At 41.0% G+C, this 14,054-nt stretch overlaps 1 protein-coding gene across 1 annotated transcript in view; it reads right to left on the bottom strand.

Annotated features, from left to right (window-relative positions):
* Positions 1–11,906, bottom strand: part of GPI (glucose-6-phosphate isomerase) — a 30,879-nt gene extending 18,973 nt beyond the window's left edge. The window contains exons 1-3 of the mRNA XM_074211506.1: positions 11,651–11,906; positions 5,866–5,956; positions 5,243–5,311 (exon numbers count right to left, since the gene is read on the bottom strand). Of these exons, the coding sequence (XP_074067607.1) occupies positions 5,243–5,311; positions 5,866–5,956; positions 11,651–11,772 (282 nt within the window). The 5' untranslated portion in view covers positions 11,773–11,906. The remainder of the gene's footprint in view (positions 1–5,242; positions 5,312–5,865; positions 5,957–11,650) is intronic.
* Between the last annotated feature and the right edge of the window lie 2,148 nt (positions 11,907–14,054).

The following is a 14,054-nucleotide window of genomic DNA, read 5'->3' as shown; positions in this document are numbered from 1 at the left end:
TCTTGGAAGGGTCTCCTTAACTTTTCCCCCCGTTTCTGGTCTTTCTGTACTTTCAATTCATCCTCCATAAAGCTGTCAAAATAATCTTCCTAAGCCACAGGTCTGGTCATGTTGAATCCCTGATCAAAACCTTCAATGGCTCCCTATGACCACTAAAATAAAATATAAATGCATTTAAATTAATAAAATATAAACTTGGCATTTAAGGTATGAATTCACAGTTAGGCTTCAATCTATTTTTGCTGCATTTTAAAAATATCGTTCCTGGAAATTGAGTGAATACCCATCAATTGGGGAATGGCTGAACAAATTGTGGTATGTGTACGTTATGGAATACTATTGTTCTATTAGAAACCAGGAGGATGGGAATCCAGAAGCCTGAAAGGGATTGCATGAACTGATGCTGAGTGAGATAAACAGAATCAGAAGGACATTGTACACCCTAAAAGCAACATGGAGGTGATGATCAACCTTGAAAGTCTCACTCATTCCATCAGTACAACAATCAGGGACGATTTTGGGGTATCTGTGATGGAGAATACCATCTGTATTCAGAGAAAGAATTGTGGCGTTTGAACAAAAACCAAAGACTACTGCCTCTAATTTAAAAAAACAAAAAACAAAAGTTATCTTATCATGTAATTTTGCTATCTCTTATATTTTATTTTTTTTCCCTTAAGGATATGATTTCTCCCTCAATAAATTCAATATAGATCAATTCATGGCATGAAAACAAAGTAAAGATTAACAGACTACCTTCTGTAGGGGTGGGGGGGGAATCGAGATTAGGAGAAAAATTTTAAAATTCAAAAATAAATAAATTAAATTTAAAAAACAATATAATTCCAGGGGCAGCTAGGTGGCATAGTGGATGGATAGAGCACTATATAAAATCCTTGACTGAACAATTTGTAGTATGTGATTATGATGGAATACCATTGTGTTATAAGAAATGATGAGCAGGTTGCTCACAGAAAAACCTGGACTTACTTGGACAGATACAAAGTAAAGTGAACTGTGTACAAAGTAACAGCAATATTTTAAGATCAATTGTGAATGAAAAAGCATAAAAAAGATTTTGAAAATCAAGTAAGGGAGATAGAAGAAAAATTGGGAAAACAAATGAGGAAGAGATGCAGGGAAAACTTGAAAAAAGTCAGCAGCTTAGTCAAGGAGATCCAAAAAATTGCTGAAGAAAATAACATGTTAAAAACCAGTTTAGGTCAAATGGATAAAACAGTTCAAAAAGTTATTGAGTACAGGACAGCTAGGTGGTGCAGTGGACATAGAGCACTGGCCCTGGAGTCAGGAGTACCTGAGTTCAAATCAGGTCTCAGACACTTAATAATTACCTAGCTGTGTGGCCTTGGGCAAGCCACTTAACCCCATTGCCTTGCAAAAACCTAAAAAAAAAAAAAGTTATTGAGGAGAAGGATGTTTTAAAAAGCAGAACTGGCCAGATGGGAAAGGAGATAAGAAAGCTCTCTGAGGAAAACAAATCCTTCAGATGTAGAATGGAGCTAAAGGAAGCTGATGACTATGAGAAATCAAAACACAACACTTCAACACCAAAAGAATGAAAAATTAGAAGAAAACGTGAAATATCTCATTGAAAAAACTGATCTGGAAATCAGATTCAGGAAAGATAATTTAAAAATTATTGGGATATGGGGCGGCTAGGTAGTGCAATGAATAGAGCACCTGCCCTGGAGTCAGGAAGGAGTACCTGAGTTCAAATCTGGCCTCAGACACTTAATAATTACCTCTCTGTGTGGCCCTGGGCAAGCCACTTAACCCCATTGCCTTGCAAAAAAACTAAAAAAACAAACATACAAAAAAAAAATTATTGGGATACCTGAAAGTCATGATCAGGACTCATTTTTAAAGAAGTCCTACAGGAAAATTGCCCTAATATCCTAGAAGCAGAGGGCAAAAATAGAAATTGACAGAATCCACTGATCTCCTCCAGAATTATATTATATTATATACTATTATATATTATATACTAGTCTCAAGGACTAGACAAAAAGGATAAGGCTACTATCACCTTGACTATGTGAACCTGGTTCCTCACACTCATAAGAATATTATAGCCAAGTTCCAAAACTCCCAAGTCAAAGAGAAAATATTACAAGCAGCCAGAAGGACACAGTTCAAATATCGTGGAGCTGCAGTCAGGATCACACAGGACTCAGCAGCAACTACATTAAAGGTTCATAGGACTTGGAATATAATATTCCAGAAAGCAAAAGAATTTGGAATGCAACTGAGAATCAACTACCCAGCAAAACTGAACATCCTCTTCCAGGGGAAAAGATGAACTTTCAATGAAACAGGAGAATTTCAAATGTCCCTGTTGAAACAACCAGAGCTGAACAGAAAGTTTGACCTTCAAGTATAGGACTCAGGTGAAGCATAGAGAGTGGAGGAAAAGGATAAATTATGAGGGACCTGATGATGAACTGTATGTATTCTTGCATAGAAAAATGATACTGATAATATTCACATGAACCTTCTCATTTAATAGAGCCAGCAGAAGGAGCTTTTATAGATGAAGCACAGGAGAGAGCTGAATTTGAAGATATAATTTATTGTAAAAATGGAGTCAATGGCTAAAAAAGAAATGTACTGGGAGTAAAGAGAAAGGAGAAGTGGAATAAGCTAAGATATTTCATATAAAAGATATGGGTTTTTTTGCAATGAGCTTTTGCAATGATATGGAAGGGGGGGGAAGGGGAGGAGGAATAAGGGAACCTTCACTCTCATCAGAAATGGCTCAATGAGGAAAAAGCATACACACTCAATAGGGTATAGACATCTAGAGTAAAAAGGAGAGAAGGGGGACAGAGGGAAAGGGGGTTGTGGATGATAGAAGAGAGGGTAGATCTTAGGAGAGAATAATCAGATATAACACATTTTCTTTTTTTACTTTTTGCAAGCTGCTGGGATTGGGTGGCCTGTCCAGGACCATAGGGACAGGTGGTTGGTGGGTCTCTGGGGTGGTATGTGGGCTTGGGGCCTCTTGGCCCCAGGGATGGTGCTCTGTCCGCTGTACCACCCAGCTACCCTACAGCACATTTTAGAAGAGGGACAGAGTGAAAGGAGAGAGAAAAAATAATATATGGTAGTGGGGTGGTATGGATGGAGGAATTACAATCAGCAACAGCAACTGTAGAAAAATATGGAAGTGGGGTGGCTAGGTGGCGTAGTGGATAAAGCACCGGCCTTGGAGTCAGGAGTACCTGGGTTCAAATCCGGTCTCAGACACTTAATAATTACCTAGCTGTGTGGCCTTGGGCAAGCCACTTAACCCCCATTTGCCTTGCAAAAAATAAAAACCCTAAAAAAAAATATGGAAGTAACTTCTGTGATGGACTTATGATAAAGAATGTGATTCAGACAGAGCTGATGGTATCAGAACACAGACTGAAACACATTTTTTTCTCTTTGTTTTGTTTCTCATGGCGGGGGTGTATCTGTATTTTTGTGGGGGAGGGGGTGCTATGTTTGCTCTTGAACAGGAATATTTTAGTGCCTTCTGTGGGGAGAGGGAATCAAGAATGGGGCAAATTTGTAAAACTCAAAATAAATAAAATCTTTCATCAATAAAATCAAATAAATAAAAATTTAAAAAATCATTCTCCTTCATAACCTATTATAGCTAAATGGAAAATGTCACCTTTCCCCAAACTCAAGGGTCCACCTTCTAAGCTCCAAGTATTCTTACAAACTGAAACTTATACATAGAATGCCTCTCCTCTTTTTTTTTTTCCATCTCTGACCTTCATTCAGGGTCCCAATTTTCCCTTAAAAAAAATCAACTGAAATATCACCCCCCCATCTTTCCTGATCTCCCTGATTATTAATGCCCTGTCCCTTCCTCAGACAACCTCAGAGTACATTTTTCTGTGTAAACACTTTATCTCCCCAGTAGAGTGTAAGTTCCTTGAGGGCAGAGACAGTTTAAGTTTTGTCTTCATATTCCCCAACTCCTTATACATAGAAGATTCTTAAGAATTGTTTGTTGAATTGAATTATCAAACCCTGAAGAAACCTTTGTCAACATAACTTAATTCAAGAGAAGGGAAGGGAAAAAAAGATCATAGGATCACAACTCTTATTTACAGACAAGAAAATTAAGAAAATAACTTGCCTAAAATCAAGCATGTATAGTCAGGGTTCAAATCAGATCCTTTAACCCCTGTACTTTTTTCACACTGTACCAGAATTTCCTTTTTACTATTTTAATTCATGAGGATCATTGGAGTTAATGGTTAAGTTAAGAAGGAAAACTTTCATGGAGGAAGGAATTGGAAGTGAGAAACCCTACTAATTTCTAACTTCTGAAACAGCATTTTGCTACTTCTAAAATACAGAAATTCAAACATTTCTGCCTCCTAAGGTATATGTATGTGTGGCTTTAGCAGAGGAACTCTCTTCTGTAACAATACAGTTCTAGTCTTTTCCTTTTGAGGTAACCTTCTAACTCTGTAAGGGTGAGAGGCCACTGTATCAATAACACATGTCTTTGATAGAACAAGTCCTATAATGAGCATGTTGAAACTTCTGCTGCCATCCTGGTGTTGCTAATAGCATTACATAACAGCTGGGGCCTCTCTCATCAAAACCACACAGTAACAGTGCAAAAAACCAAGACTGCCCTAAAGGATGGGAGGAAACACAAGGCCAGGGAGAACACTAGAATGGGAAGAGAATTGGGTTCTAAATCCTTGGACTCTGACACTATTCCCCTGCAACCTTAGGTAATCCCTAAGTAGATAGGCTAGATGACTACTTCTAAGGAACCCTTCCACCTCTAGAACTTTATCACAGGGTCACAGAACTGTAGCTGTAAGGGATCTTATAGGCTACCAAATCCTAATCTATTTACAGGTGAAGAATTTATCAGAGAATAATTAAGTGATGAAAGTGACTCACCCAAGATTACACAAAGTATATAGTTGCCAGAGATCATATTCAAATTCAAGCCCTCTGATTCCAGAATTGCTGTTCTTTTCTTTACTCCACCACCCATTGTTCTAATTGTACAACTGTTCCTGAAAGATCCTTACTGCCTCAAGCAAATTCAGCTATGCTTACCTGTTGCATTTGTCATCCATACCTAGCAACCACAAAGCTCAGTGTTTTAAAAGCACAGGAAAGTCTAAGTTATTACCAAAGGTCAGGAAATTTCAAATCTTCAGTCTGAATGGTGATGTCAACATCCCACAACCACACTCACCTCAGTGAAATTGATCTTCTTCCCCTTGAACATTTGTTCCCGAGCATCTTCCACCCCTCGAGACTTAGCCTGAGAAGACAAAAAGCAAACTAATCTGTGAAGGTCCCTAAGATCTGTCCTCCCATCAGTCATGAGTTTTGATGGATCCATGGGTCACTTCACAAGTTCTCCCAAAATCTTGACTGGATTCCAAGCTGTATGAACTCCAGAAAGAAAATGAAGACCCTGTCCCTGAGGGGCCTTGAGAAATAAACAACATTCTCTGTAGGTCCATGATTCATTGCCAGGAGATATTAAACATAGCAAAATCCTACTTATAAAGAAACAAGGAGTCTGGGGAAACAATGAATTTTGCTTGCTGTTTATACTCATTTTTTTTTGTAACAAAAGAAAAGTAGTAGAGTGGAGGTTAAAGGGTCATTTGTTCCTCTGGCACATACTAGGTATGGGACCATGGATATACAATCTATTCAATTTCTCTGTCCCAGGCACCCCTCTAAGATTGTAAATTATAAAAAGTTCCCAATTTGTAGCTGAGGAAGGAGTTTCTAAACTAATAAAATGAACACTCAAAATATAATGCAGAGCACTGACTAAAACTAAGCCATTAGAAGTGAAATTACCAGTTCAAGAAGCATCTTCATCACATCTTCTGTGATGAGGTTCTTAGAATAATCCACAAGGATGTGTCCATTTTTGGTGTCAAGATCCAGGCTGTGAAAAGAAACCTGTTTTGAGACTTCATCCCAATCAGCAGAAGGGAACAGGGACCTATATTTACATCTAGAAACCCACATTTCCCCTGCTTCCTCCAAGAATGGAGAACTATAGGTAAAATATGTTCCCATAATCAATGATCAATCTTTCTTAGATGTAGAAATAGACAACTATGTCTTTCTCCTTATTAGGATCAAAAGAACATAGATTTATAGTTTGAAAGAACTTCAAGTTATTTAGTCTAACCACTTTATTTTCAGATGAAGAAACTAAGGCCCAGAGAGATTAGGGAGTTTAGGACCAAAGTCATATAGGAAGCTACCAAGAACATTTGACTGAATGTCTGATGAATATAGGGAACTACCAAAAATAGGTATCTTAAACTAAACTCCCATAAAATCAATCAGCATCAGATCACAATTCTCAGTCTGACAAATATTTAGAATTGGATGCCGGATCACACAGGAAACTATTAGGCTGCTATGTCATAAATCCAACTTTAAGCAATGTCATAAAAGCAACCTCTTATTGCATCCTTAACAGTAGTGCAAACTTCGTCTAACGTATCATAAAAAGTGACCACAGAAAAAATTAGGCTGCCACTCATGCTCTCTTCCCCTCTTGCCCCTCTCAGGCACTCATGATTACCCATTCATTCCTGGTACCTGGGCAAACCTTTTAGAAGTGGGACCAGGTACAGCTATTAAAAAGGAACCGGTTCTCCCTCAGGAAACTTGTAGCCAGGGGACAAAAATCAACTGAATTTCCACTCCGAGGATGAAGATATGATTCACAAATTGGAAACTTGTACCAAAGAAACAAGCCTAAGAACAGGGATTTCCTCCTTTTTTCCTGACCTTAAGCAGTTTAATCAGCCTCTCAGTCTTCCAGTACTCACTCCTTGCTACCAGTTGCCCTTCTACAGAGTCTCTACCCTCTTAAAAACTTCCCCTTTCTAATGTCTCTTGTCCTCATAGGAATCATTGAACCTCATCTGTTCTGGACTATTTTGTTTTTCTTTATATTCCTAACACTTGTGGGCTAAATGACCCTAGGAATAAGTCAGCCAATATCTGAAGTCAGGCACAGGATTTCTGTGACCAATATTCATCAGCTAAATCTGAAATAGAACAGCCAGACACATAAATTCTTGAGGCAACTGATGGAAGATGTGCCTAGGAACTAAATTCAAGTCAAGAAATGTTGGCTCCACTAAGAGGTAGCTCACCTCCTTGCATACATGAACCTGATGTTATATAATGCCCTTTTATCTAGTTCAGGACTATGAATGGTTTATTAATCATTCATTCTTTCATCCTCTCTCTCTCCCTCTGTTTGGGTTCCTTTCCTAATGCCTGCCTACAAAATACCTTTAAAAAAAAATCTTCAATTGATCCTGTCAGATGCTGAAGCTATAATGCTCTTCTTCCCCAACATGATTAAACTTCTTATAAAAAAAAGGGCAGGTTACAACCACTGTCCCTAATCCATCATTTCTTTTTTTTTTTAGGTTTTTGCATGGCAAATGGGGTAAAGTGGCTTGCCCAAGGCCACACAGCTAGATAATTATTAAGTGTCTGAGACTGGATTTGAACCCAGGTACTACTGACTCCAAGGCCAGTGCTTTATCTACTATGCCACCTAGCCACCCCCATCATTTATTTCTAATCTGGTCTACATCCCTACCAGTCCACTAAAACTGTCCTCTATAAAGTCTCTATTGATCTTTTTTCATCATCTAATCCAAGTCTTTTATTGTTGCTGATCTCATCTTCAATTAGCCTTCTCCAACTTCTAATTCTAGACACATCCCCTTCTATTTCCATAGTACAGAGGCTTCGCATTCTATTTGATCACTCCTTTTTTTACTTGTTTTTTTTTTCTCCATTCACCTGGTAAATATCAACAATCTCAACTCCTTAGTTCTACTGTCAACCCTTCTCTTCTTTCTCTCTCCCTCATTCAAATAATTTTGAACTATGTATGTGCAGTCTTGTTGAAGGTTTTAGGAGATAAACAATTTAGATATGACACGGTCCTTGTTCTTATGGTACTTTTTGTCCCAACTCTTCATGATCCCACTTGGGTCTTATTAGCAGAGATATTGACTTGGTTTGCCATTTCCTTTCCAGCTCATTCTATGGATAAGGAAACTGAGGCAAACAGGGTTAAGTGACTTGCATAGGCTGACACAGCTAGTAAGTGTCTGAGGCTGGAAAACTAAGAAAGATGAGCCTTCCTGAATTCAACCCCAGCCTTTTATCCATCAGGTTAACCCCTATGTTACATTTACCTAGTCACTAGTTTTTAGAATCTCCCTTGGTCTTATACACTAAGTATATTATGTACTAGTGTTAGTACTATGTAACTAGTATAAGTATTTTGTAGCAAACTCTGGGTTTACAAAAATGAAATAACATTCTAATGAGGAAGACAAGCCTTTAAGTATAAATATGTGAGAATAAATTTGGGGGTAGGATAGTAAGAATCAAGTAAAGTTACTCATTCAGATGATAATGTTTGAACTTTGTCTTAAAGATGGGGATTCTATGTGCTGAAATTGAGGAAGGAATGCAAGTCAGGTATCAGAGCCAGTGGAAAGGAGTAGACAGAGAAGAGAAATAGAATATCTTGCTTGAGGAAGAGAAAAAAGGATGGGGGCATGAATAAGCTGGAAAGAAACCAGCAAGAAGTGAAAAAACTAAAGATATGGGGGAAATGGGGATGATTAAGAATGCAATCTGTCAGGTAAGACAGAGGGGATGAGATCAAGAACAAATTTTAGAGCTGAGCTTGGCAAGAAGAGTTACTTCTAAGTTATACTGGGGTTAAAGAGAAGAGTAGATGATACCATGACCTTAGCCTGGTATTCAAGCCTCTCCACAACCTGGCAGCAATTTAATTCAGTAAACATTTAGCCTGGGTTAAGTAAAAAGTCCCTGCCCTAATAGAACTTACCACCTAGTATGGGAATAAGAAATAAAAGTGACTAAAAAAGCACTAATACAAAATATATTGGAGAGGCATCCCAAAAGAAGCACTCTGTCAAAGAAGTGTTACCAACTGGGGTGGGGGTGGGAGAACAGTAATTTTGAATTCCTTCTACTTTAAAGGCCTATTCAAATGTGACTTCATCTGAATTCTGTATGATTTGGCCTTTGAAGCATTAGAAGTAATTCAACAAAGGTAGGCATAAGGAACAGTATGAACAAAGAAAGGGCCATTCCCCTTCAAATTTACCAAGGCATCCCTCCTCCCATCCTCTCAGCCAAGAACCATGCCTTGTATTTTACAGAAAAAAATGGGGCCATTCACCCCATTCTCCTGTCTTCATATTCACATCTGGCACTAGCTTCATCACCCCGTCTTATATGAAGAGGTAGTGTTATTCCTTACCAAGGCAAACCCCTCTACCTCTCTAAAAGATCCTTGACTTCTTTGTCAGTCCCACCTTCTCTTATTCTCAAATCTCTGTCTTCAGCCTCCTTCCATCCTACAAACACACATCCTGAAAAACTCCTCTTGAGCTACCTACAATATCTGCCTCCACTTTACTCTCACCTAATCTCAGGTGTCACCCTTGCCTCCACACTGATCTCTCCCATATATGCTGTTAAGGCTGGCCAATTTCACCTTCGCAAACTCTTTCCACTATACTCTCTACAGCCACCCTTGATATAGGCCCAAATCACCTCACACTTGGACTCAGCTGCCAGATCCACCCTCAAGTCTTTCCCCACTCCAATTTATCCTACAATCGGCAACCAAAGTGATTTTCTAAAATGTAGGTCCAAATATGTCGCCTTCCTGCACACTCAATAAACTCTAGTGGCTCCCTATAGCTCAGGGATCAACTCCAGAATCCTCTCTAAATAATTCATAATCTAACCACCCTCCACTCCATTACTAATCCCCATCCCTTATTGTCCCAATCTTTTTACATCTCACTCCCCCTCCCCACCACAGAGTCTGCAATCCACAAACAAGACATTCCCATATCTCTGCTCCAAGTATTGCATGCTTAGAATGCTCTGTTACTTCTCTACCTCTAAACTTTAAATACCACCTTCACAGGAAGACTTTCCAAAATGTTCTTCTTGTTGTTTTTTTGTTTTGTTTGCAGGGCAATGGGGTTAAGTGAAGTGACTTGCCCAAGGTCACACAGCTAGGCAATTATTAAATGTCTGAGGCCGGATTTGAACTCATGTACTCCTGAATCCAGGGTCTGTGCTCCTAGCTGCCCCCCTCAAAACATTTAATTCTAGTGCATTTCTTCTATTAATGACTTTCTATTTATCCTATATACTAGGTATCTGTACACAGCTGTCTACTTGTCTCCCCAGTAGGTTATGAGCTCCTTGAGCATAGGGACTGTCTTTCCCTTCTTTGTGCATACTGTATCAATGGTAAAGAAAAGGAACTTTTATTAAGCACCAATTAGATGCTGTGCTAAGCTCTTCACAGAAATCTCATTTGATCCTCACTTTCAGTAAAGAAAACTGAGGTAAAATATAAGCATCTCATGCCAGATTTGCACTCAGGTTGTCTCTAAGGTGGAAGGGAAGAGGAGAGAGCCCCTCTCATTCGCTCAAGGCTTGTCCTTTCCTCTTTGATTACCTTTCTTACACATGTTTGTTTGTTTTTTTGCATGTTGCTCCCCCATTAGGTGAATTCCTTGAGTGCAGATACTATTTTTTTGTCTTTCTTTCTATGCCCACCATAAGGGTTGGGTCCTCAATAAATTCTTGTTGACTGGATAAATCAGACCCCTTGCAAGACTTCTGGTCTATACAATCAAGACCCAGTAATGGTACTAAGTAAATGGAATGAGGCAAAGAAATCAGAGATTGCTTCTCCCTTTTATACTCCTTCCCCCAATAAAAGGAATAAAAAAATCTGGTTCAAATGGGAAAAGTGAATCATGTTTCTTCCTTTCTCAATGGTTAGGGGCTGGGAGGCAGAGGATAATTCAAAACTGAAAATAAGATGGGAGAGAATTAAAGTGAGGGAATAAAAGTGAGAAGAGGTGGGAGTGGGTTATGTGGCTGCTTTTCATCATGACTAAGCACAGTCCACAGGGTGGGTAAACCAGGAAGCAGAATAGACCAAGATTGCTTCGAGGACGTGTGCTCCTTGGGGTGGGGCTGTCACCGGGAATGTGGCAGTAACCAGTGGCTCCTCTGGGGTCACCCTCCCGGTGCATAGCTGTCCCCCACCTTGTGCAACATGCTCTGGTGATTTTTCCCTAACTATGTGCATCACGTAGTATACCATGTCTTGTGCATGGACGGATGCGATTCTTCCCCCACCATTTGTCTGAACCCCCCAGGACTGTGCGTGCCAGCTCGTGGACCCCCCACCCGAAGGGTCTGCACGGCGTGATGTGGGCACGTCGGCCTCTCCGCGGTGTGTGTGCCCCAGGGTGAACATGCCGTGTTGGCCTCCACAGTGTGCCGCCCCGCACGTACCCGCTGCAAGGAGGAGTCAAGGGCAAAGGGAGGCGGCTCTGGCGCCCTCCTTCCCTCCCTCTCAGCGCAGCTTCCGACCAGGGGAGCCCCAGGGTCGCCCATTCTCGCCTCCCCTGCCCCCCACTCCCCCCGCCTCATCCTCCCCCCGACCCGAGGAACACATCAATTCGCACCCCCCCCCCATCCAGGCCCACCCGCCCCCGGGGGGCCACCTCGGGCCCACCTGAAGCGGTTAAACCGGTCCTGGTCTGCCTCAAAAAGGCGCCGGAGGTTGAGCTCGGGTCCGTGTTTCTGGTACCACTGGAGCAGCTTCTGGAAGGTCGGGTCCTGGCTGAGCGCGGCCATGGCGGGGACTCGGAGGCCGACGAGACTGGGCAGAGCTCCGGGGGCCGAGCCTTGCAGACGAGACCGGGGCCCGCTGCCCCCGCCTTTATAGAGCGGCTGAGGGCCGCCCCCGAGTCCCGCCCCTGTCCTGCGCGGCCCCGGCCTATGCGGCAGGGAGAAGAGGTCGCTCCGCCCCCACCCCGGCGCCTAGGAAAAGCTTTAGCAGGCCAATTGAATTGGGAAAAAAGAATGTCCCGCCTCTCTTCCCTGACCACCCCACCTAAGAGGACCCTCGGCTCCGTCCTTTTCCCTGAGATTTGGAAAACGGGCATCGCGTCAGACTGGCCTCAGCGCCCTCCACTTCCTTCTGCCCTGGCCAGGAGGATTTTTCCTCACCTAGTTCAGGAAGGTAACGGTCTCTATGTAGAGAAAACCTTCAGGGGAATCAGTGGAAGGAAAAAATAAATTTGATAGAAATAGAACAAATAAGTGAAGAAATTACAATAGAACCCATTGTGTGTGTTTGTGTGTGTGTGTGTGTGTGTGTGTGTGTGTGTGTGTGTGTGTGGCCCAAACAGGAGAAGAGACAGGAGACATTGAGACCAATTAGAGAATTATTGCAACAGTCGAAAGATCTGTGAATCTTGATATTGAAAGACTGGGATAGGGTGAGGCTTCTGAGTGGAGACGTGCTAGAGATGTTGTAGGGGTCAGCAAACTGAGAGGTTATTTTGGAATGCAGGAGAATAAGGCAGCTAAAATGATTGAGATTGCAAACCTAGATGAACTACAAGATGGCATTACCCTCAACAGAGAAGTTCAGAAATAGGATGTGGTCTTGGAGGGGAAATAATTAATATAAGATCTGCAAGGCCTATTGCAGCCCAGGTATTCCTAGTCATTCTGTATAACTCATTCTGTTCTGAAAAACATGAAAAGGTGAAAGGTCATTATCCTGGTGCCCATCCTACTTCTCTGAGGGTCCCTATAGCTACCTTGAAGTACAATGAGATGTGAAGTATAAGTATACTAAAATGTTTGGGCATATTTTCCCAGTGGCACCATGTAGCCCCTGTTCCAGGTTTCCAGATAGGTTTTAATAAACCAAGGAGTTAACATATGGTAAAGAAAATAGAGAATTTGGGAACTTATTGACTTAAGGAACAAGGAGGCAGAGTGAGTAGAATATAAGTATAAAGGAGTAGGTAGGAGATAAATCCCACTACTGGCTATCACAGGAAGGTGGACATGACTCATCTTCCTTACTATTGATTGATCATACATCCCTTAGAATCAGTCCTCAACTCCCTAGGGATATCTCTCTCCCACAGCACTGCCAAAATCACTCCTCTCTTTTTTACTATTAGGAGACATCCTGTTTTCCAGAGCTAAGGCTCAATAAGGAAGCTGTGCCATGTTTATACATGTATAAGCTATATCAGATTGCTTGCTGTCTTGGGGATGGAATAGAAAAGGGAGGGAGACAATTTTGGAACTCATACAAAAATGAATGTTACAAACTATCTTTACATGAAACTAAGAAAATAAAATACTATTAAGTGAGCAAATTTTTCCCTGAGTTTGGTATAATGACAACCACATCAGATCCTGGTGGTCCCCAAGCTGGAACAAATACCTCCAGGAACCATATTCCAGTCATGAGGTCCTGTTAGGAATCAAACTTATCTTGTTGCTGCTGTTAGACCTCATTGTCATGGCTACAACTCACTGAGCCAGCCTCTGCCATAATGTATTAAGGTTTGGCCTCACTAAAGCAGGTCTCCTCTTAGAAGACACCTCTGCACCTGTGTCTAGTATCCCTCTTTCAATGAAATAAAGTTTTTGGCTTTGACCACTGTTAGCTTTTTGGTTTTATTTTATTTCTTAGAGTTAATTATAGTTATGATAATGTGTAAGCTCTTTGGTATTTTCAGACTTAAGAGCAATTCCATTACCTCTTTGACTCTTTGATCATTTGATTTCAGGGAACACAATCTAAAACATGGCCTAGTGTGGTTTCTTCTTCTTCTTCTTTTTTTTTTTTTTTTTAGGTTTTTGCAAGGCAAACGGGTTTAAGTGGCTTGCCCAAGGCCACACAGCTAGGTAATTACTAGGTAATTATTAAGTGTCTGAGATCAGATTTGAACCCAGGTACTCCTGACTCCAAGGCCAGTGTTTTATCCACTACGCCACCTAGCCGCCCCTCTAGTGTGGTTTCTTGCAGGAACAAGACCTTACCACTCTCATCTAACTCTTTGTTGTAATTTATTTCAGGGCTTGTTGACTCCCAATGACAGATTTAT

Source organism: Macrotis lagotis, chromosome 1, assembly GCF_037893015.1.
Source record: "Macrotis lagotis isolate mMagLag1 chromosome 1, bilby.v1.9.chrom.fasta, whole genome shotgun sequence".
NCBI lineage: Eukaryota > Metazoa > Chordata > Mammalia > Peramelemorphia > Peramelidae > Macrotis > Macrotis lagotis.
This window is presented reverse-complemented; position numbering and strand designations above follow the sequence as displayed.